The sequence below is a fragment of the Lissotriton helveticus genome, chromosome 8 (assembly GCF_964261635.1).
Source record: "Lissotriton helveticus chromosome 8, aLisHel1.1, whole genome shotgun sequence".
Lineage (NCBI taxonomy): Eukaryota > Metazoa > Chordata > Amphibia > Caudata > Salamandridae > Lissotriton > Lissotriton helveticus.
This window is the reverse complement of record NC_136069.1, coordinates 1492251689-1492276443: the sequence shown is the minus strand read 5'-3', so window position 1 is coordinate 1492276443 and position 24755 is coordinate 1492251689. Positions and strand designations below refer to the sequence as shown.

The following is a 24755-nucleotide window of genomic DNA, read 5'->3' as shown; positions in this document are numbered from 1 at the left end:
CCCCCTCCGGGATCCCTCCCACCTCCGCACGATTACCATCACACTTCTCTTATTCACAATACTTTCCGCTGACAGTATGCACACACCTGTTATAGCGCCCTCATATATCCAATGAAGGGTCCTGTTCTGACGGGGGCTCAAGCCATAGTTTCCTGAAGTCGGCCCACCTTTTCCAAATTTTATAGTGCTTACGTGGGCATCCCCGGGCAAGAAATATGGGCCTTTCCATCCCCATGCAAAACTCAAGCCCTCTCTTCCACGCCACTACAGATGGGGCCCGCATATCCTTCCACGCCCTGGCTACATCTCTCTTGGCCAACGTAAGTCCTAGTAGTAACAGGTGCCTCTTATAGATGTTGCCTCCCACCACATCCATCACATGCAATAGACCTAACTGTGGTGTACGAGGGAGCTCCCACCCCAGAGCCTCAGCTAGACCTTCCCACACCCCTTTCCAGAATCTGTCCAGGGAGCCACAGCGCCACACGGTGTGTAGGAATGTCCCTACTTCCCGGCCACATCTAGGCAGTTCGGTGATCCAAAAAGGCCCGCTCGCCACAGCCGCTGCCTAGTAAAATACACCCTATGCGGGTACTTAAATTGGATAAGCCTTAGGCGAATTGATGTGGCCGCACCCCTGGGACTTGCCAAAGCCTCCCTCCAGTCTTCTTCCTCCAGTGTTCCGATGTCGTTTTCCCAGGTTTCCCTTAATTTCTGCAATGAGGAGGAACAGTGTGTGATCAGGGACTGATAGATGCGTGATATTTTTTTTGTCTCCAAGTCCCCCATGAACACCCTGGCTTCCAGAGGGCTAAACTCGGGCAGGGAGTTCAGCCCCTCCAGGCACGGGGCAAGATTAGTTAGTTAGTTAGTTAACATTTATTAAGCGCACAGCTGCCCCAGCTAAGGGGCGTCCCGGCGCTAAGCGTGAGCGTGGTGGAACTGTAGGTACTTGAAAAATTGAGAGCGGGGAATACTATATTCACTGCTCAGATCCTGGAAGGACTTAAGAGTCACCCCTGACATGACATCTCCCAGTTTTGATATCCCTATATCGTCCCATCCCTTAAAGCCCTGCAACGTCGCCAGTCCAGGCAGACGTCCATTATGCCAAAGGGGAGTTTCCCCTGTCAGGGTTTTCCACCACCCCATGCGACGTAGAGCTTGTTTCCAAATTTCAGTCACTACCTGTGTAACCGGCGGCAGCGCTTTTCGCACCTGCGCCGCGTATTGGATAGTATGCAGCGTGTGAGGCCCCATCAGGAAACGCTCCAGGGCATAGGCTGGGTCTCCCCTGTCCCCATACCACTATTCATTTAACACTAGAAGATGTGAAGCTTGATAATAAGAGAGGACATCTGAGGTCGCCAAACCGCCACAATATGTGGACAGAAAGCAGGTGCGTAGCGCCACCCGGACTGTGCCTCCCTCCCAGAGGAATTGTCCCAATACAGAGTCCACCTGTCGGAACCAGCGGGGTGAAACATGATAGGGGTGATTTTGCAGTTGATAGAGCAGCCTAGGAAGGGCCACTATTTTAAAAATGGCCGACCTGCCGTAGATGGTCAGGGGCATGCGGGACCACGTCTTGATATCCGCCCGGACCCGCTCCCAGACCGGTGCTATGTTTCGCTCCCAAGAAACCGTGGGGATCTCTGACAGGAATACCCCCAACTATTTAACACCCCCAACCGCCACCTGAAGCACTGAGGCCCAGTTCCCAACCCCTGGGCCATCCCCCAACACCCAAAGGGTAGTTTTACGCGGGTTCATATATAGCACTGAGGTCTCACCGAAGATCTGTAAGATGCGCAGGAGGCGGGGCCCCGACCTATTGAGGTCCGTTAGAAAGAACAGGACATCATCCGCGTATAGCGCTATTCTATCGGACAGTCCCTGCTCCCATTCAAACCGCCGCATCTGCGCATCCACACGCACCCATGCGGCCAACGGCTCCATAGCCAGAGCAAATAGGTACGACGAGAGGGGGCAGCCCTGTCGGGTACCCCGCCCAATGGCAAAACTCGAGGACACAGCCCCCGCCACTCTAACCGATGCCGTCAAATCGGTATATAATATTTGCAGATATGACATGAAGTGGGGCCCAAAGTTGAGCCGGGGCAGGAGCGCGAACAGGTATATCCAACTCAGCGAGTCAAACGCCCTGTCCATATCGGCCAGGAAAAGTGCCTCCTGCATCCCCTTAGACCGAACTGCCGCCACAGCCACATGAGCCCGCCGGATATTGTGCCTTGTCGCCCTCTGAGGCATAAAGCCGGCTTGATCAGGGTGTAATATACGGCAGTAACCTATTGGCCAATGCCTTGGCCAAAATCTTGGCCTCTACGTTCAAGAGGGAGATTGGGCGGTATGAGGCGTGCTGCTCCGGGGGCCGACCTGGCTTGTGGAACACCACCACCTCTGCATGCCTCCAGTCCGGAGGGAGGCTACCTCGTTCCCTGGCCTCCTCCACTACTGCTCTATAGTGGGCACCGAGTTGCAGATGATACTTCTTATAGAATTCGCTAGCGAACCCATTAGGTCCGGGAGCCTTTCCAGTGTTAAGTTCACCCAGAGCGGTACCCAGGTCCTCCTCCATCAATGGAAGCTCAAGGGGGTTCCGTACTTCATCGGAGACCGCCCGCGGTGGCAGGTCAGCAATGAACTTGTCTACCAGATCCGCAGGAATGCATTCATTCGGGGCATAGAGATCCGCATAGTAGGCAGCAAAGCCCTCGGCAAGCTCTTTGGGATCCGTGACAGGGGACCCCGTACGATCCCGTATCCCCGGCAGGGTCTGCGCCTGAAACACGCCCTGACACAGCCGGTGTAGCATCGTCCCCGATTTGTCCCCCCACTGGTATATTCTGCTGCGCGTCGCCAGCCATAGCTGCCGCGCCTCATCCAGCAATAGCGAGGCATAGGACTGTTGCGCCAGTATTAACTGCCCCACTGCCGGGCCCTCGCTCTCTGTATTTCCGCGACGCTCCAACACCTCAATCTCAGCCACGGCTCGAATTAAGTCCCCCCTGCGCCTCCTCCGTGCAGCCGCGCACCAGGCAATGTCTACTCCCCGCAATGTGGGTTTCATGGCCTCCCATAACGTCACAGTATCCGCAACCGTCCCCACATTCTCGGTCAAGTAATGAGCAATGGCCTCGCCCATGTGCTTCTGATAATCCGCCATCTGCAGATGCCAAACAGAGAGACGCCAGCGAAACGCCTGTCGTCTCCTGTCTAAGCAGATGTCGACTACAATGGTCCGACAGCCCACGTGGTAATATGTCCGCGGACTCCACTCTACCTAGAGCCGCCCTGGGGACAAAAACGTAATCCAGCCTGGAGAAGGATTTGTGGACAGCTGATAGGAACTTGTATTCCCGCTTGGTACCGTGCAGGTGTCTCCATGTATCTACCCAGTCTAGGCTCCTGATCGGTCTGTATCTATCCTGAGCGCTATCATTCCAATCTCCCCCCACCACCGCCAGTACGTTCGGGATGTCTGCCCACACCGCAAATATTTTCTCAATCAATGACCACTGTAGAGGGGGTGGGGCGTACACACATCCCAGCACAAGAGGCTCCTCCCCTATTGTACCCGTAACAAATATATAGCGGCCCTGTGTATCTCTCCAGTGGGTGGAATGGACATATGGGATCCGACGGTGCACTAAGATGGCCACCCCCCTGGAGCCCTTAGTGAAGCCAGCATGAAAGACCTGGTGATAGCCATAGCGCTGCAGGCACAATGTTTTATTACCTAAGAGGTGTGTTTCCTGTAGCATCCCGACATCAGCCCCTGCCCTCTTTGCCTGCCGCAAAACCGCCCCCCGTTTTATCTTATCTATCACTCCCCGAACATTCCAACCGAGGACACGAAGGGAACCCCTGGGCCCACTGGCCCTATCGTCTGGGTTTGACATCAGGGAACATCTGGATCAAATAGCCACAATTCGCGCCATGAATGTGCACACATAACCACCATTGAAGCTTCCTTGTAACCGTGCGACTCACCCCCCCCGGAAACAACCAACCCCCCTATCCCCCCCAACCCCATACCTCAAAAACAGTGAAGTACCTGTCGCGGCATGCCGAGCTCCCGGCCCCCAACATGAGGCCAACCGCCTATCATGCCAATGGATCCACATTGAAAATCCCCCAAACCCCTGAACCACCCTCAACCAACCCTCAACTAGGGGGACAAGCCCGCCCACAAACATATCCCCCCCTACACCCCACTACCGTACATCCTGTCGCAATACAATAAGCACAGCCATATAACCCCGTATTCTTGCCCTCATATCAGTGTCCGCACAAATTACAACAGAAACAGAAAGACATGGCATGGTACTTCACAAATCTAGTCTCTTTAGGCCGCCCCTTGGACACATCAGGTACCCTCCGGTGGATGTTCGGGAGCTCTCTTCCCTTCCTCGGGGACATCAGCAGACTGCGAGCGTCGGCGGGACCGGGACCTCCAGTTGCCATTTCTCCGTGTCCCCCGCGAGTCCTGCGACTGCGCCCCACTCAGCGACAAATCCGACTCCAACCCCGGTGGTGTATGCACTCTCACCGCCACTGTTTCATCTGTCCATCGGAACACCTCTTCCGGGGTATCAAAGAAATGGTAAAGCAAGGCATATGGGAGCTTGAGGTCCCTAAGGCGAGCTTTTGCCGCCGTGAATGATTACCTCTGCTGCTGCACCAAACGGGGATAGTTTGGAAAGATAAAAATCCGCTGATTTTCATAAAGAAGCAGTTCCTTCACCCTGGCCTGTCGTAATATAGTGTCTCGATCGTGATAGTTTAATAGTTTGGCTATCACCGGCCGTGGACGAGCCCCCACCGGCGGCTTTTGCAGGAGGGCCCTGTGAGCCCGCTCGATTACAAAGCATTTAGAGAGAGAGTCACGGGGGAGCCAGCCTTCCAGCCACTGCGTCAAGAAGCCCTCCATATTGCCCTTCTCACAGCCTTCCGGTAGCCCCACGAAGCGCAGGTTGTTCCGCCGGGCCCTCCTTTCTGCATCCTCAGCACGGAGTGCTAGGCCCTTCTGTATACTTTCCATGTTGGCCATTTGGCGCTTCAGGGTCGCGACATCATCCTCCACCCCTGATATGCGTGTTTCTGCCTCAGTGATGTGGGATACTGCGTTTCTCAAGTCCTGGCGCAGTACTGTGACCTCCGATCCCACTGCACCTATCTTTGCATCTAACATGTCCCCGGACCTCCACCGGGCTCAGTAAACGTATCGATTGGCCCCTGCTTTGTAGGCCCTTCACCACCGCCACCGAGCTTCATGGCCACCAGGTGCTGGGCTCTGCCCCAGGGAAGGCCGATCTCCACTCTCACCAGCCGGATCACTCCACCCCCACTAGGGCTACGTGGGCATATCAGGGCAGCTCCCCGCCTGAAAGCGGCACCTGTGGGCACAGGCTCACCTTCTGGATCCGTGCCATCTGTCTCTCGCAGTAGGCCACACCACTCTGTTCACCTCAGTGACCCGGTTCAGCCGCTGTAAAGTTGGTGACAGGCCCCCGTCCCTTGTAAGCCAGTCGTGACCCAAATCCTCGCTCTGCTGCTCTTGTGCCCCAGGTCTGCTCCGGCCCCAAACTTCTCTCGCCCCTGTCGCGGTCCGAGCCAACCACCGTGAGTGGGCCGCTAGCTTAGTCCAGCCTTGTAGACCCGCAATGGTCGAGTCCAGTCTCGTGTGGCTCCTGACCCGAGGGCCGAGCTGCCCCTCGACTGTCCACCTCCGAGCCAGCCGCCGGATCTCACCTCCGGATGGGCACCAAACTCGAGCACCCGGCTCCACCACCAGGCCCCACCGTCAGGAGGCCGCAGTGTTCCGTAGTACCCGTGGGGGCTCCCTCCACCCGTGCCCCACCGTCAGCGGGGGTACAGAGGAGGTCAAGCTACACCCCCAGGTTGCGCCTGGCCAGGGACTCGCCGTAGATGGTACTCACGGCGACGCCTCCACTGCCCCGGCCGCCGCGAAAATCGAGGTCCCGGGCTCCACGCCTCTGCCCAGGCCGCACTCCTCGCCTCTGCAATCACCAGCCCCCGATGCCTCAAATCGCGCAGGAGAAAGCCGGGTGCTTGCCACTCGATTCCGACACCGGATCCTCCGCTCCGGGGCACATGGGAGCGGGGGAGACACGATAAGTAGGCGGATTAGTGATCGGCGGGACGGAGCTCCGTTAAGGTGCGTCCGCCATTATAGCTTCCTTGGCCACGCCCCGTGTTCTGCCCATTTGAAGTGATAAAGCGCAGGTAGTGGAGAAGTGAGAGTATATTACATGGTGTCCCCACACCTGACCTGCCACACCATGTTTGGATGGACAGGAGCACTGCGGGGGACAAAAAGTCAGGGTGGGTACCTCAAGAGGTGAGTTGATGTCCAACAGTAGGTGAATGACAGGCAGGGGCAGCATGGTCCTGCTGGGAAAGGTGGAGTAGGTCTCAAGAGGTCAAAAAGGGGTCGCAACATCTCATAGTGGGTCCAAATCTGTAGCATGCACACCTTACCCCTGGGATCAAGACGGGGGGCACGAGCAGCCCATGACAGCAGCGGTCTGGTAGTACAATGAGGCAGCCAGTAGATTAGGGGTTAAGTCAAGGATGAAGAGCAGCACTCACCCCTCACAAAGTCGTAACAACAACCCCCGATGTCATAGCAAAATCCGCATTAATGTCCGGGGGAAGAGGGGCTGGGCTCCGCAATCCAGGGAGAGTGCACTGCCCTAAGGAGGAAGCAAGGGGAGTAGGCTGCACTCAGCTGAACTATACTGGCCCCGATCTCAACTGTCAAACTCATTGGATGGAGGAGGACAGGCCCACCCGGTCTCCACACACATCAAAGGCCCAGGGGCACCCCCGCAGGCAGGGGATTAACTCACAGAGGGGACCGCCCAAGGTATGCTCTGTGGGGAGCCAATGCAAGGATAGGTGGGGAGCACCCAGCACCCATCACCGCCTACCGATCGAGCAGCTGAGATGCCGGCAGCAAGGCCGCCCCATGCAGTCCCCGCCCCAGGCCCAGTGACCACCCGGGAACAGCGATGATGCTGAGGATGTCCCAGGGTCGGAGGATGTCTCTGAGGGGTAGGTTGATTCCCTCTAGGGAAAACAATGGCAGGATAATGTGGGCCGCAACAGAGCTCAACTAAGTTGAAGCAGCCATGTTCACTGGCTCTGTCATGCCCCTCAGGAATAACGGTGGGCGTAGTGGGCGTAATGGGGCTTCGCGAAGCTACGCGAAGTGGGCGAGACACTACGTCCACCTACGCACTCCGCGTAGCCCCACTACGCGCCACCCGCCTCCCTCCCGCCCTCCCTAAATACTTAAATTACATTTTAGAAATGATTAAAAACCACTTACCTTGTCCGCCGCGTCCCCGGGGCTTCCTCTCGTCATCGCGTGATTCGCGCCGCCGTCTTGGATAGTAATGCGCATGCGCAGCCGCATGCGCATTTCTCGCGAGAAATGCGCATGCGCCGGCGGCCGCGCATGCGCATTACTATCCAAGACGGCGGCGTGACTCGCGCGATGACGAGAGGGAGCCCCGGGGACACGGCGGACAAGGTAAGTGGTTTTTAATCATTTCTAAAATGTAATTTAAGTATTTAGGGAGGGCGGGAGGGAGGCGGGTGGCGGGCAACTTCGCTACGCCCGCGGGGTGGGCGTAGTGTTGCCTGCTACTCCTACTTCGCAAATGGCGAAGTAGGCAACACTACGCCCACTCCGTGGGCGTAGCGAAGTGCTACGCCCAGGGTTACTCAGGAATACATGGATATTTTTAAGGTACATATTATAGCACATTTAATCAACTTTCCACACTCCAACTTTAAATCCTATCAATTACATGAGATTTACAGCAGAGGGGTGTAAAGTAGGCTGACACGCAATTTTGTGTATTCTCTAAACTGTTTAAGCTTTGTGAATTACAAAGCTTATGAAGTTCTTTTTTTTTTTTAAGCAATAAACTGACATCATTTCAGAGAGCACCTCTTCCCTCAGGTAGTGGATGTCCAACCACGCACTCAATATTTTTCCACTGGAGGGTGGCCTACACCGGACATTCTGCATCAGGCAATGATCACACATGGAAGGCCTGAAAGGATGAACCTTACTTCACGTAAAGTTGGAAAACTCCATCTCCTTCATAAAGTGTTGAGTTTCCTAACTCCGATTAATTTTTTAAGTGATCTTTTAATTTAACTAGCCACTAATTAAGAAAAACCTTTATAGAGAGCTTGGAGGATATCTATCAAGAACATTTTGGGAAGTTAGTGGCGAACAGTGAGTTTGAAACATTTCATCACACATGGAAGGCCTGAAAGGATGAACCTTGCTTCACGTAAAGTTGGAAAACTCCATCTCCTTCATAAAGTGTTGAGTTTCCTAACTCCGATTAATTTTTTAAGTGATCTTTTAATTTAACTAGCCACTAATTAAGAAAAACCTTTATAGAGAGCTTGGAGGATATCTATCAAGAACATTTTGGGAAGTTAGTGGCGAACAATGAGTTTGAAACATTTCATAACACATGGAAGGCCTGAAAGGATGAACCTTACTTCACGTAAAGTTGGAAAACTCCATCTCCTTCATAAAGTGTTGAGTTTCCTAACTCCGATTAATTTTTTCAGTGATCTTTTAATTTAACTAGCCACTAATTAAGAAAAGCCTTTATAGAGAGCTTGGAGGATATCTATCAAGAACATTTTGGGAAGTTAGTGGCGAACAGTGAGTTTGAAACATTTCAGGGCTTTAGAAATGATGAAAACGAGTTAGAATTTAGATGTCATTTTATATTGGAAGTTGGGAAGATCCCACAATGAATTTCATTGTAAGGTTGTGACAGAAGATGGATAGTCTAATTACACTTGAACAAAAGCACCAGTCAAAATGCATGAACTTCAAGCAAACTCCGACATTGGAATGAACCCCTTATAGTTACAGGCAGGTTGTGCAAAAGGTGTTGTACAAAAGTAGACCTTTGTTAGGCATTGACCAGCAGGAGAGGTAAGCATTGTAAAGGATAGGTGATTGCGTGAGCCCAGGACAGGTCCATGTGAGGCCTATGGCCTGATTGAGGACACTAGTTCCATATCCAGTTAAAGCAGCCATAGATGGGCCGGCGGCAGCACTGCTTCTAAGACTCAGAGTGGTGGTTTCATGGTTTGCATCTAGGATCCTGCTCTGTTGTAACACCTTTCTTTGATGCTCCTTGCATTGTACCTCCCATTTGGATGCTACCGAGTTCTCCACTTCCAGAGCTATGGACATTCTCCACTCTTTCACACGCAGTAGACTCCTTGCATGGAATCTTCAAGGTGACTCCCTCTATGTGGCTAACATTGCTTGGATAAGCATACACTTTTCTGAGAGGTTAATGTAGAAAGCATACACACCTGCCATGTGTACTAGAAATGGAAGATATTTACTCACAGAGGGATTGTTCAGCATTACTACAGGGGCAGATAAAATCAAGCTTCATGTTATGAAATAGTTAGGATACTGCCATAGTTAGATGTACACTACAAAGCCAAATCACCTCCTTAATAGAACTTGAACTTCTCAGAAAGTAAGTTGTACTTTCCAGTGATTATAGCAGCAAATGTAGACATGCTGATATGCATTAAAGGAAGCACTTCTCACCGAGAACATACAGTAGCAAATAACAAGTGGATGGCATTGTTAAGCAATTTGCAAAAAGCAATGTGGCTCAAGTAACAAATGGTTAGAGCTTATTAAGACTTTAAAGACCACTACGTAAGGTGATTTTTGGGTCTTACATCAAGGTCTCTTTTAGAAAATAAAGTGCAGAATTGTGCGTTGAAATCATATTGGGACCGGTGTATTAGCCAAAACATAAGCTCTAAATTCCGTTTAAAATCGCCAATCGCCTTTTCTCCGTGAGTAGCTCTAATTTTCCTCCTTTAGGTTCTCTCTCTCTTACTTTCTCCGTTCTGTTCACTTCTCCTAATCTGTCTCCACTACCTCTCTCAACCTTTTCCCCACTAACCCTTTCTATTTGTTACTGCATCGATCTTCCAAATCCTGTCTCTTCTGTTTTCTCTTGCTTTTTCTATTTACTCATAATCTTCTCTCCTTTTCTAGAACCTCTTCTCTCTATTTTCTCTTCTATTTCCTTTGTAATTCTCAATATTTTTTATTCACTCTCTAGCCCTCTTCTCCATAGACCATATAGCATAACTAAAACTTTCTCTTGACTGTGCATGGACATTAGCAGCACCTTCAAACTTTCTTTGACCACCGTACTTTTCACTGTTCCTCAGTCCCAAAAGCCTACCATCCTGGAGACCTCCTGGAACAGGAGAAGTCCTCTGCAGTCATGTAACAAAGAAGTTAGGGCAACATTTCCATCATATCCCTGCAGCTTGTTGTCAATTCTTGTTGGATAGGACATAAGGCTGCATGAATTTAGTGGGTTTTAACTATTTCAGGGTAGATGAAAACTCTTTGATATTCTTCTCATCAGTCCCGAGTTTCTTATTTTTATTTTGCTGGATTGCGCATCACCCTGTGAGTGCTGACGTTACACATCGATGCAAAAGTGAAAGCAGACCATACTAATACCCAGTTACTTACCAGTAATCTTCATTACTCTGAGTCCAGGTCTTCCCTTACCATTCCAAGTGAACTGCTCATGTGTAAGGAATGGAACAGGAAGACGTATGAAGAGGTAATGGAATCTGCGTGGATCCTCAATTTTCCCATTGGACAGCGTTCTACACTTCTCCCGATAACAATATGTAGTGATAAAGGTCCACTCAGGAAGGTAGTAATACAGGAAGATTTATTCATAAAGAAAACAGGAAGTAAAGTACAAGACATCAGGTAGTTAAGATGGTATATCAAAGCCCCACCAGGAAGCTGCCTGTCAGCTGCTCAGCCCATGACCAACTGTCACTCTGCCTCTCATACTTACCCACTGGCCAAGCAGGCAGGAAGGGAAGGAAGAGAAAGGCACAACACAAAGCAGACACCAGCCTACACACAGATGCAAAGAAGAGGGATGAATGATAAATATTGCGGGATACTACACAATAGTACTCCACTTGTGTGTCTGGGCTATCAATCGTGAAAGGAAAAGCTCCAGGTACAAAGAAACATCAAGATTTTATCTCGCAAATTGACCACTCGATGCAATGTGGGTAGCTATGGTATTCAGGCCTGAGCTCAGAGGGCACACTACCAAACCTGCCAGGTCAAGACACTTCTGAAAACAAGGCACCTGTGGTATTCTGGGGTGGTGTGGCGTGTGTGGATCCCAATGTCTTTTCTTACCTAGAATGTCCTGAGAACTCCAAACTTTGATTAAATCACAGATTTCCCACATATTTCCGTGATGGAAAATCCCAGAATATGGTAGGCTCCATAAAATTCACACACCCCCATCATTCCCACACTTCTCCCGATAAAAACCCTACCACAAATGTTCATTAAGTATTATGCTTTTAGTGCAGTATTACATAGGACCTCATAAGAGCAATTTATTTGCTGTGACCATAAATTTGAAGATAAAACTGAATATCAAAGGTCTCAATATATTTCAAAAGGATCTTCATACTACACAGACCTTAATTTACAATATATAAAAATCAGAAAATGTTTTCTGAATTTTTGAATTTCTGCTGGGATTTCAAATTTTGGAAGCTAAGCAATCTGCTATAGTAACTTTTTATGACATGACAGGCTATACTTGGTAATTTTAAATTCACATTACTGCTAGTTTGAGTGATAATTGTACACATTACTTTTAATAACCGTTTTAATACATAATAAAACAATATATTTTTGTTTTACTTGAGGTTGATTTTTTTCATTTAAACTGCCGAAATTTGTAAATGAGTTATTAATGCTGTAGCATTTTTTATATTTTGTTCTTTATTTAAAATAAATATACAAAATAAATGTACATTAATATTTAACAGAAAACTGCTAATAGTCATTTGTTTCAAACTTAATAACATGTTTTACTCTGCCTTTGGAGATCACCATCATAAGAGTAGTGTTCTCCCTATGGTAAGCACAGGGACATTTTATAAGGTTTATTAAACCTGAGACAATTACTGAAAATATGTTTATGCTAAGTATTTGCTCAACATAATTTTACATATTTATTTCAAATGTAGAAAACAATAACACAAATGCAACTGCACTAACACATGTATTAAATTAACATTATTTTTTCAAATATTTATTAATGAAAAATTCCCATGTAAAATAACATGTTGATATTTATTTATTGTGTTAGAAATTACAAAAAGGTTTGTATAGAAATACTTTGATTGAATTAATTTTCAATGTACTCAAAAATAGAAAATATTATTAATACATTATAATAAAATTTAATTTTTAATTATATTTACATATTTTAACATACAATATATTAAGTTAAACGTAAGCCAGATTATCATAGGAAAAACATTATTTTGATTTGCTAAGAAATTTACTGCCATTTGATTAATTTTCATGAAAAGTTCAAAAATAAGAGTCCATTCTCCTCAGCTCCTTCCTGAAAAGTTTTGAGATGAGCCGTCAAGCAGAGACCAAGAGAAAGGGTGGGGGGGGGAACACTTTTTCCCCCATGCAATTTCCATAAGGAAAATTAATTAGACCATGATACACAAAAAACGGGTGAACATTTAGGAAAAACATAAATGGTTTTCCACATAATGTGCTTTTTCTGATTTGGTGTAAATCTGTTCAGGCATTTTAGAGAATTAAAGTTTAAAAAATAGTGATATCCGTGGCCATTAAAAACCTTCAAAAAAGCTGAGCGCTAGTACTGATTAACCGCAACATGAAGAAAATTGTTGCACCCAACATTACAGGACTCCTGAAATACACATTTAAAAACCATGAAAGTGGACATAGTGAGTATATCGTAAGCCTCTATCCCAGCTTCTCACAGTCCTGTGGGCCTCCTGTGGTTACGTAAGGTTCCCACAGGAGCCAGGGCGTGGTCCTGTGGGACTAAAAAAAATGTAGAAAAGAGAGAATGTAGGGCAGAGGTCGGTGGACAGTTGGGCGCCTGCAAGAGGTTGAACGTAGGGCCTCATGGTTTTTGTATGTAAACAAGTTCCTAACTATAACTAACTACTGGCTGCCGCCAATGTGTGTGCGCATATGCGTGTGTATATATATATATATATATATATATCGTCAAAATAATTTCATTTGACATTATTTATGATGTGGTTCTATTTTAAGTCCTTGCATCCATAATTTTCTATACGAGAGTGCTGTAGTATCAGTGGTTGGCTATGTGTACTGGTGGACTTACTACTGTTCCTTTTTTGAAGTCACTTACTATTTCTCATCCCCTCTTCTCTCTCTCGCTCTCTCTTACTCTGTCTTAGCACCCCTGCATTTGTGAGGGTTCTCCAGTGTGTACCCTTTTTAGTTTTCCTAATGCCATTCCCCTGCACATGGGTTTTAGTCTGGTGAAATAGCGCAGTGACCCACTGGTGAGTGGCTTGTTTATTCAGACCTTTGTCCTTCGAAAGTCACTACTACTAATACCACTACTAATTATTTGGCTGTTTGTGATGCCTGATATTATTGGACGATCTTAAAAAAATGAAGTTTGCAATTTAAATCTTTGACTCAGCAGAGTTTAGTTATATGTAGACATATTGATCTGTTGAATGCTTCTATGCAAGAGTCACATGAAATGATACAGCCCGATACAAGTATCTCTGAACATTTGACTACTAGCAAGCTGTTCTAAATTTTAAAAGTTTGGTATATTTCTAAAGATTTTCAAGAAGATTTTTAAGCAGTGTCTCTTTTAATGTAATGCTTGGCATCGTTGTGGAATCCTGTGCCTGGTACTGTACCTAAAATGCTAAAAGTAAGGAGTTCTTCAATTCTTTTATTAGCTTTGTCTTCAATTGTAATATTTACTTGTGTTTTCCCATTTGCAGATTTTCTTCAATGAACAGAAGAGCCTTAGATACGTTTGGTACAGAAGCATCCAGGGAATTCAAGGATTTCATACCGCAGCTAGACCCGCGATACACTATTGTGAAACCTGAACTTGCACTCGACCTTTCCTGAAATTGTACTTCATCTTTCTTTCCACTGAATGTGATCAGAGACATAGAACCGAATATCAAAGCAATGGTATACGGCTTCTGACTGACTTCAGTATTATTCCAATATGATTTATGATCACCAATCAAAGTGCTGAAGCTTTCTAATTTAGAGCTGGGATAGTAGTTAGACTTGTGTTCAAAGCAGAACATTTTTCTGGGTTACTTTACCTTGTTGGTAGTATGCCAGCTTACTGATTGAGTATATTCAAAGTGTATTTTAAATATCAAGAAATGGGAATGTTTACCAGCATACCAGGCTTTGCAAATTAACATTTTGTGTGCTGCCTTTAATTCAAATAATGTCTCCTAATAACACTATTATATTCCATTGCATTTTAGCAAACCAAAGGAAACCTCTGGTTTCATATCCATTACACTGTTCAAATTATTGTATAAATCTTTAAGGGATCAATGTGAAACAGGAGCCTATAAGTTAAAGTTCCATTCAGTCACATAAGTATACAACTCTACCTCTTTGACTAGAAATGTTTATGTTGTTGTATGAATTTCTACAAAATGGCACTTTGCAACGATGTATTACTCAATACACGACAAGATTTCTGCAGATAGTCTCTGGGGTACATCACCCACCTTATTCCCAAGCTAATAATATATTTTTACTTAATATGGTATTTCAGATTGATTTTCAAGAAACCACCTGTTAACCTCACATGTGCAACACTCGTTGTTTCATAGCATTTATGGCAGCACTGGATTTTTAGAAATTCAGTGAAAGATATAGAATGTCTGTAGTGCCTGATACCACTAGAAATTGAAGAAGAATGTACACATCAGTTTTAACACTGTCAAGTGTGCTGTATTAAACCAACGCACACTGTAAATATCTTCAGTTTCTGAGGCAGCTTATATCTGGCAAGCATGTATAGCACAAGAGCAAGGTCTTCAATGTTAGAATGTTACGTCAAGTTAAGAGCAAGTTCAGGACACACTATCTCAGATTAGAAACACCCTTAAACTGAAGTACTTAATCTTATTAAGAGGTATCACAGTAGACTCCAACCTGCAGTATAGTTATCACAGTAGACTCTAACATGCAGTCTGCTTGTAGCAAGGCAAGTTTCTGTGTCAGATATATAGGCAAGCAAATGGATATGCTAGCAGATATTTCTGGAATATAGAGATCTGTTTTGGTCAGAGTAGCTGTAGCGAACACTATAAAGATTCTAAAAGCTGCACTAGAGTAACTTCAAGTACTTAACAGTTGATGTATTCTTATTACAAAGAACTCATTTCAGTTCTTCAGCTGTATAACTTGCATCGCAATCAGATAGTCTTAATACTTTCTTGTATGGAGTTAGTTTCCTGGCCTTGTCCTTGTATCTGTTTTGAAATATCGCCATTCAGAGTCACAGTAACTGAGCCTGGAATCACTGTGTTTGTAAGCAGATTAAAATCTCTCACAAATTTGTCATAACATCACCATTTATTTATGGGATCAGGAAATGTTTGCAAAATGTAACACTCGTATTCAGTTTTTCACGAGAATGGGCCATATTGATGTATTTATAAATGTGCTGTGCCATTCTTCTTTTTTAATAGTCATTTTCAGTACCATAATGTTTTATGGTCGTCTTCTGTGTGAGAAAATGAATATATCTATATACGTCAGGATAACTTTGTATTTTGCAGTCTACAAATCATACTGTAACATTATGGTACTTGCACTGACTGTACAGTATTGTTACACATCTTTTATGTTAGCATTTCAGCTTCAAATATGACTAGGGCTGCATAGTTGTCTGTACTACATTTCAATGTCAATGGATCCATAGTTTTTACATTATTATTTTTGATGGCTTAGCTCTTGTTTTAAATAAGTTTAGGCAATTTCATTGCCCAAGTCCTGTAGATTGTATTCCAGATTTTTGCTAAGTTTTTGACAATATAGTACTATATGATCTAAAGATTGAAATCTAGTTATTTTAAATTATCCACCCTTATGGCAATGTTCTTAATATGTTAATGATCAACAATTTTAAAATAAAACATATGCTTTCGTGGTTGTACTTCAGAACATTCACCATAAATGTTCATGCAGAGGTTCTCACAATTTTTCATTTATCGCTACATGTTTGAGTTATTTCTCCAGCACATTGAAACCTAATTAATTGGAAGATAAATTCAACAGTTTTTTCCAATTTCTTTTTTAATAGCTAAACCCTTTGAGTTATAGTTTTTGATTTCTAACAGGTGTAAATTTTGATGCTCATTCCCTTGTATAATTAATTCTAAATAAAAATATTTTAATCCTTCAAAGTTTTGTATTTGTTTTTCTCTTTTTACTTTGATCCACAGTGCATTGAAAATTTTAACATTACTAATTGATTATGCATTCCTTTACAGCCATATTTCGGTAAAATCTTCCTTTGGATCCTTTGAATAAGGAAAGCAGACCAATGGCTGCTTGATTGCACATATCAGGACATTAAAAAACATTTAGGGATCTATCTGAAACCTGTGGCCTGGACAATTTACAATTCACGATTTTGATGGAATACTTTCTAGTAAATGGCAACTTTCTTCTTGAGATCTTAGTGTCAGAACTACATCATCTAGACAGACTAAGTTTATAAAGCAAAGGCAGACTTTTACTAATACCAGGCTATAAGATTGTTGTTTTGATACGACTTGGTAATAAACATTTAAATTCCTATGAATCTGAGCGGTGTGGCTTGCGCACAACTCAGATGGCCACCTGAAGGCTCTCTCTGAAAGATGAAATATGGTATTCGATGTCAAGGAAGAAAGCCATCCTTGATGTCTCTTGACTGCATTGAAGTTCAAGCAGCAGCAGAGATCTTTTGTCCCATTTAATTTGCACCAGAGATTCTGGAGCCCTGAACTGCACAACATGCAGGTCAGGCAACACCATGACCGCACCATTTATTTCATGCATTCCTTAACAGTTATTGGGTGGTTTTCAACATTTTTGGACAAGAGGGTCTCCCATTTACATTTCCTCTCTTCATCTACTTCTCTTCATAAATTTCCAAGTTCTCCAGGAGTAATGGTCATGCAATATCCAGTGAGACAAAATGGCCACCATGAATAATTCTCTCACATTTCTCCATTAAAACCTGTGACTTGCACTACCTGTATCAGCTGGTGATTGTACCACTCTAAAGGTGTGTTAGAATTTGTCAAGGCCTTGCTGAAATTTGAAATAGACATTCATATTTCAACTCTGACTTCATGCACAGAAAGCTGTGTGCAATAATCTTTTCGCTTATCTTGCAACCTCGTTGATCTTTATTATCTAAACCATACCATTGTTATGTAATGTTAATTGTTTTATAAAGCGCTCAACTCACCCTGGGGCATCTCGGTGACCTAGAAAATTAGGATCCTGCGAGGGGAGCACAGAAGAAACTGAAGAGTGGATTTAAAATAAAAAGGCTTTCAGCTGTTTTCTAAAGATGCCGTAACTGGGGATTGCTCGCAGAGCCTGGGGGAGCTGGTTCCAATATCTTGGGGCAAGATATGAAAAGGATCTGCCGGCAGTCCGAGTGAGACGAATTCGAGGAACCTAAAGAAGACCCAGCGAGCTAGATTGACATTTCTTTCTCTGCACCAATCGCTACCTTCCATCAGAATCTTTACATTTGAGGTGCCCATCTCCTATTACTATAGTCATGGTCAAAAGCAGAGATATAGAATTGAAAGACACTAAAGAAATTAAAAAGGGCAAAATCTATGAATATAGAACTCATTGTTCAATGACTAACCACCCTGCATGATCTGGCACAAATTACAAAAAGAAACAGCGATTTGATGCAATTAGGCATTCAGGACTTAAGAAATTATTTCACAAGTTTGGCTAACCGCATTACAGAAGCTGAATCACAGATAATGTGCCTGGAAGATGATAGAAAGATCTCACAAAAACTTCCAAACTCAATGTGCTCTAAACTGAAGTCCCTCTGTGTGGAAGTCAATCATCTAGAAAATCATAAAAGAATAGGGAACTTGTGAATGTTCGATCCACCAGCGGGCATTGAGGATGCGGCCAACTCTTGTGTGGAATTTCTTCAAATGTGGATCCCTTGTAATTTGAACACCTCCTGCTCCAAAAACTTTGAATTTGAGAGAGCCCATAGGATCCCCTGAGGCAAGCAACCACTGGACACTTTTAAGAATAAAAAACATCAGAAGATAATGATTTTCAAACCCTTAAGAAATCAACATATGGTGGATATTCTGAAATATATGAAAAAGCACCAATATATCTCTTGGGCTGGAACAACAATTGTACCTCTCAGATTATGCGTACGACACCATTACTGGCAGAAAGCTTTTTCCAGCCATCAGACTCCAACACAGATCTCTCTCCATCCAGCTCTTCTGAGTAGCTCCTTTCTGGTTAAAAATCATCTTCAACGATAAAACCAGACTCCTCTTCGATCCTGCTAAGCTTTAGAAATTCCTTCAGGACCTCAAACAATATGATATGGACTAATTGAGTTATACATGATGAATATTTGGTTCCAGGTTTCATGGTTTTCATTGTATAAATTAGATTGCTTTCTTGCCAAATGGGAATTAGGCTGATTGTATTTCCTTTAACATGTGAAGATGTCAAAGCCTTAACATTGATGTATTTTATAGATCAAAACATCTTTCAATGCTTTATTGAATGTTATATCTGTGTTCTGCTATTTATCATCCCAGTTTGTTTAGAACAAAAGATCAAAATTGCATATAAAAAGTTTACACTATTTTAATATGTTGATTCAACATTGCTTATCTCTTCCTCCTCCCAGAGAGTTAGTATTTTGACTAGGTACAGTTTTGTTTCTTGCCTTTAATGAATCCATTAGGAATTCTCCACTGTTTTGTAAAAGCTAAAAGCTATTGTCATCCGTTTCCACAGAACCCATATAGTTATCATGATTAGGAGACACCTCTTAGCACTGTTGTTTCCAGTGATTCCAGTATTATCGAGTGAGTTAATGAGCCGTAGCACCCTTTTGGGAAGGGTTGGGTGGTTTCTTGTTTCTTTGTGTGTGTTACTTTTTCTATTTTTGCTGCCTTTTCTTTTCTTTCCTTACTTATTCCTCTTTTTCCTGAACTTTGGGTAGTTGTATTGACAAGCTATTTAAATGCCAGTGTCTTTACTGGACATAATTATACTTTCTGTAAAGCTTTGTTATATGGATACCATTCATATGATATCAGCCTCCTTCACATATGAACATGAAGAGTTAATGCGATATTACATACGACTCACTATACACGACTATCTATGAAGATAATGTCACATGGAGGTATTGGGCCCATTTAAGAAATACCATTTTTTACATGCTCATGTTCTTAAGTTGCTTTCTCTCCCTAAACATGGTGATATTTGACATGCATTCATTTGCATGCACACACAGGATAACATTCCTCGAACTCAGTTTACTCACTATACCACTTCGACGGCACTCTGTCAAGACACCATGAGCATTCTGCACAAAGGTTATGTTTAGCACTCAAGATGTTATCTGGTTTTGCCCGCTAGGCGACAGAGGTCTAACAGTAAAATAAACAGTACTGATTGAGGCTTCGGCAAGGTAACATGGAAGATTGTATTATAAATATGACAGCAAGCCTTTGTTTATTTAGAGGAGCATTTCACTGGCACTGAGAGGTCGGTCCATGCTGCAATTTCAGCTCAGTCGATTTCTGTCACCTCATATGAGGGATGCTGTCCAGCTCTAAACCAAGACGTGCTGCTTCCTGACACTTAACCCCAGGTAATGGGGAGTTGGACCCCCTGATAGGGATTTGGCAGATCTACTCACCTTAGACAAGATAGGGTAGAATGTGCTAGGTGGGAGTACTCTATATTACAGTACTTGTATACAAGCATATAGTTTTCTGTAATCAGTAAAATGGTTGAATTGTTTATCTTCTTGACCATTCTTGTAATGTTAATCACATTATTCTGTTTCCTTCTATTGATTATTGCAGCGCACATATTTTACTCAAGAATCACAATGCTTCAATAAATATTGAAATGCTTCACTGTGTATCTCTTGTGCATCTCTTTGGGTATGCATAAGTAACTGATCGAAAGTATAGATTTGTTACCACGATTTCCTTGGTGAGCCAGGGTTGTCATGTTCTGAGGTTGCACATACATGTGTTACCCTGTAAGGCTAGAGGTACAGATGGTGCACTGTGAGCTAGCAGGACTATAGGCCAACATATCCTGAGGGGTGCTCAAAATCAGTCTCGCACCGGTCCAACGTTTATGTTGACCATCAAACGCACAGTTTTTCTTGAGAAAGAATAAGCGGTACAACATGGCGTCACCATTGTTCTAGTTTGGATTCTTATTTGATGGAACGCCTCAGTAGTTTTTCTTTTATGTACCCAAATTACCCCTATTCATCTACTAACAGGTGACATTCTTGTGTTAGGGAAAAATCCACCTCAGCTGAGTAGGTAACCCCTATGCATTGGGTGTAAGTTGTTCAAGCTTAAACCTTTGAAAGGTTCTCCCCATAGAGGTACCATCTCTGATTCCACATATCCAAATGTCTAAAAATGAAGACCCAGCAATTAACAAACCAGCTAACTGCAGATGCTGTTCCAACGTGATCTGCCCCAGATGGGTGGAAACATTACCTTTGTGGTTGAGGCCCACAAAGCATTAATGACAGAGGTAATAAATTCATGGGATACATTCCCAGTAGCAAATACAACGTCAAGACTGTTTCGCACATACACTGCAGATACTGTTCTTAATAACTACACAGCTTATAAAGCTTTAGAAATACCATTAACTTTCCAAGAATACCAGAAAGCGACATACCACATACATACAACAATGTTAGACAAGGTCCCCTTAGCAATGAAGACACAAAATGGCGTGTCTTAGTCGGATACAAACCATATCCAGATATAGATAATCTGATAGTTTCAGAACTATGTACATTATACAGAGATCAGGTTAAAACATATGGTTTTTAACACAGTTTGTCACGCGAACAATGACAATAAATCCTGAGAGAGCTGCTCGAGCTGCACAACCACAATTGGCTACACCTGGAATTAGTCCACAAACTATCAATGCAGTCATGGGTAAGATTCCCATCAAATGGGAGGAAATACTGTTCTGGATTTTACAGAAAACAAAGCACCTTTAAGCAGTGTTTCCCCATACAGGACCTCGAAAAAAACACAGAATTCTTCAAATTTGCTTGTCAATGGGAATGGCTCCCCCCTGTGGAACACTGCACCACTTGGGGTACAGTCTTTGCAGCTGTATATACCAAAACATATGGCACACCTTCATTAGCTGTTTTACCAGAGGTGCTTAAACCGATCCAAAATGAGTATGGCTAGCCTCTGCCCAGGATTTAGGGATGAAACAGATGGGCAATTTGCCACAGTATCTGCCATAATGTTGAGTAATATTAATGGGGAAACAGCATGGTTGGCGTTACGCCAACGACTCACTAACTTGACTCTAAGAGAACAGGAGCATGAGTTACCTAAAATTAGGAAACCAGTGCAACAATAGGTCAAGATAATTTGGGAGCTAGACCTAGTAAACCATAAATTAAGAGTAATTCAGAAAAGGATAAGTCAAAGCAAGCACCCGAATCTTCTAAGAAGAAGTTGGATAATAAGAAACCTTAAAGAAAAGACTTAGGGCCTGATTACGATTACGACAGGGTTACTCTGTTACAAACCTGACAGATATCATGTCCGCTGTATTACAATTCAATTATATCCTATGGCATTTGTAATATGGTGGACGGAGTTTACCTTCTGCCAAGATCGTAATCAGGCCCTAAGTCGCGGGGTGCATTTTGAGATGGGAGTGGGCTCCGACCATACTGGATAGTGCTGCAGAAGTCACAATAGTTCGCCCGAACCTGATGGATTGTCTGGTGGCAGTAGCATTGAGTGATAATGTCCAGGTGGAAACACCGGACATGAATGAGGGTCCCGCATCGATTATATGAGATGCAACTCCAATTGGAGGGGGACATACCAAGATACATTAATGTTCTCTTTTGGGAAAATGTGTAATTCGGCTACAATATGCTCTTGTCCAAAAAGGATTGGCCACCTGAATTTGTGATGGATTGCCTAGAGAGAGAAACTGTAATTTTACCTGCTTTTTCCGACCTCTTCCCAGCGACAGTGCAGCATTCATACGCCAAGGAGTGGGCTTTAGCGCTGGCTCCTGCGTTATACTGCAACCGTATGGGGCGGGATGATGGTTCCCCTTATCACGTTATACTAGTAAGATCGAATCTACAACATCAAAGACAATATCCCATTAAACAGGAGGCAAAAAACAAGTTAGAAAGCTACTCACACAACTTGAATACCAACATGTAATTGAAAGTTTCACCTCTCCTATGAATAATCCTTTGTTTCCAGTAATGAAACCTGAGCATTGATGTTGTCTAGTATTAGATTAGACACCTGAACACAGCCACTTGTACATTCGCTGTACAGAACGTGCATAGTGCAACACTAATAAACAACATAGTGTCAAAGATATACAAAACAACCCTAGACATCCCATGATGGATTTGTTTTGCCAAAACATTGTGCCTGAAAGTATGTATTTGACAGCATTTAGCGTTTTCCGTTCTCAAAAGCAGTTCTGTTGTTCGCCTCAAGTGCATAAGAACAGCCCAGGGTTGTTTTTAGCACTAGTTACAGAACTCTTGCTAGAATATAATGACAAGGCATTGTCCCTATATTCAGATTTGCTCACATGGGCTACAAATTTAATTGAAAAAAATCTAAAATAGCCCACCTCAATGTCCTATTTTTAGGATGAGAACAGTCAAGTGAAGGCAAAAACCTAGCAACACATTTCCTTGAGAAGTGTATGCTTCTACAACCCCCAAACACAATAAAGAAACACCAATTGAGTTTGGGTTTCCTGGACTTTGGCAGAATTTACATTCCAGATTATGCAGAGCGGGTAAAACCTTTCTACGACTTGATACATTCGGACCTTTCAAGCACACATTGGACCACCAAACACTCAAAACTCTTACGTTCAGTACAAGCTGACATGCTAGCTTCAACACATTTACACACATGTGTAAACACAACAAACCTGGTACTCCGTATCATTGCAGGAGCATCAGGATATAGTTATGTTACATTCAATGAAGGTGACACTGTACCAATTGCATATAAATTGCATTTATACACCAATATGGAGATGTGTTTTGCTCTGATAGAAAAGAGTCTGGGAGCGGTACCGGCTGCTGTAGTGGGACATAGATCTTCGACTTAGGGGAAACACATTGGCTTTCCTAATGCTAAGACTTTACATCCACGATGGATACACTGGGCTAACTCTCTCACTACAACAGATATAGAATACAGATTTGACTCTACACTACAAATACACACATACTTGCAATGCGAAAATTAATATCCTCTGCCAAATGAAGTCATGCCTCTTGATCAGTATGATTACACTATCCATACTGACAGTTCTGCGTAGCCTGCCATAGGGACAAAACACCAATACTGTGCAGTTTGAGCCTCTGTAAAGGGTTGAATAGAGGATGAAGTCTGCCCTCACAAAACCTACACCCAGTCACTGGGTGATCGAACAGCACAGCTGGCAGAACTCAGGGCTCTAATTCTGGCACTGGAGCATGCGGATCTCAGATTCCACACACTGATTATGTGTGATTCGTATTATTGTGTGCAGTCTTACAACTAGTAGTTATAATACTGGACTCAGAATGGATTCGGAGATTCCAAAGGGTACACCATAAAGCACAGAACAATTTGGGGACAGGTGGCAAAACGAGTGTTTGCCACAGGCGCATGTAATACACACACTAAGGGGCCGATTCCGATTCGGGTCAGAAGTGCTCCGGACCATGGTCGGAGCCCTTTCGACCAAATCGGTCATTGCTGGCTGGATTTCATTCCGACCGAGCCATTCCGATGGGCTCGGTCGGAATGGAATCCGACTCGGATTTCCGGATGGCCTACGACGGGCTTGGAAAGCCCTTCTGCCATCCGGAAATCCTCCAGTACTTCCCCGGTCGCCTCTTTACGACTGAGGGAGTACGATGGCAGCTTTTCACTGCCTTTTCGTGTCGGTCTGTCTGGCACAAAAAGGCAGTCGGAAGCTGTCTCTGGGGGCCCCCAGCAGGGCCCCCAAAGGGTGTGAGGCCGCCGGATGGCGGCCTGGGGGGCACCTATGGTCCCCCTCCGTTGATTCCAGCTACATGCTTATGTGGACCACTGCTGCCCCTTACAATCAGATGAGGCTTACAAATACATCTTGGTTGCAGTGGATTCCTGCTCTCGATTCCTACCAATTTGACCACAGAGTTTGGCTGATGCCCTTTATAAAATATTTGCAAGTCTTAATCAGGGCACATGCAGTAGCCACATTCAATTCGGGCCAGGGTCCGGCGTTCGCCTCAAAGGCCTACAGAGGCTCCATGGGAGAATTGGGTGTGGCCGTGTGGTGCTCCTTCTCTACCATCCCGAGGGAAATTTGGTAGTGGAGAGGAAGAACTGGGGATTAAAGCAGTCTTTAACAGCGACAGTGTTTGGTTCAGCTCACAGTTAGGTTCAACACCTATATGGGGTCCAGAGACCCCCAAACAATCTGC

The 24755-nt window shown here is 44.4% G+C and overlaps 1 protein-coding gene across 2 annotated transcripts in view; it reads left to right on the top strand.

The window, feature by feature from the left end:
- Nucleotides 1-16404, top strand: part of TMEM135 (transmembrane protein 135) — a 1123835-nt gene extending 1107431 nt beyond the window's left edge. For both annotated transcript variants that reach the window (XM_078658433.1, XM_078658434.1), the window contains exon 15: nt 13957-16404. In XM_078658433.1, the coding sequence (XP_078514559.1) occupies nt 13957-14089 (133 nt within the window). In that variant the 3' untranslated portion in view covers nt 14090-16404. The remainder of the gene's footprint in view (nt 1-13956) is intronic.
- Nucleotides 16405-24755: the final 8351 nt, after the last annotated feature.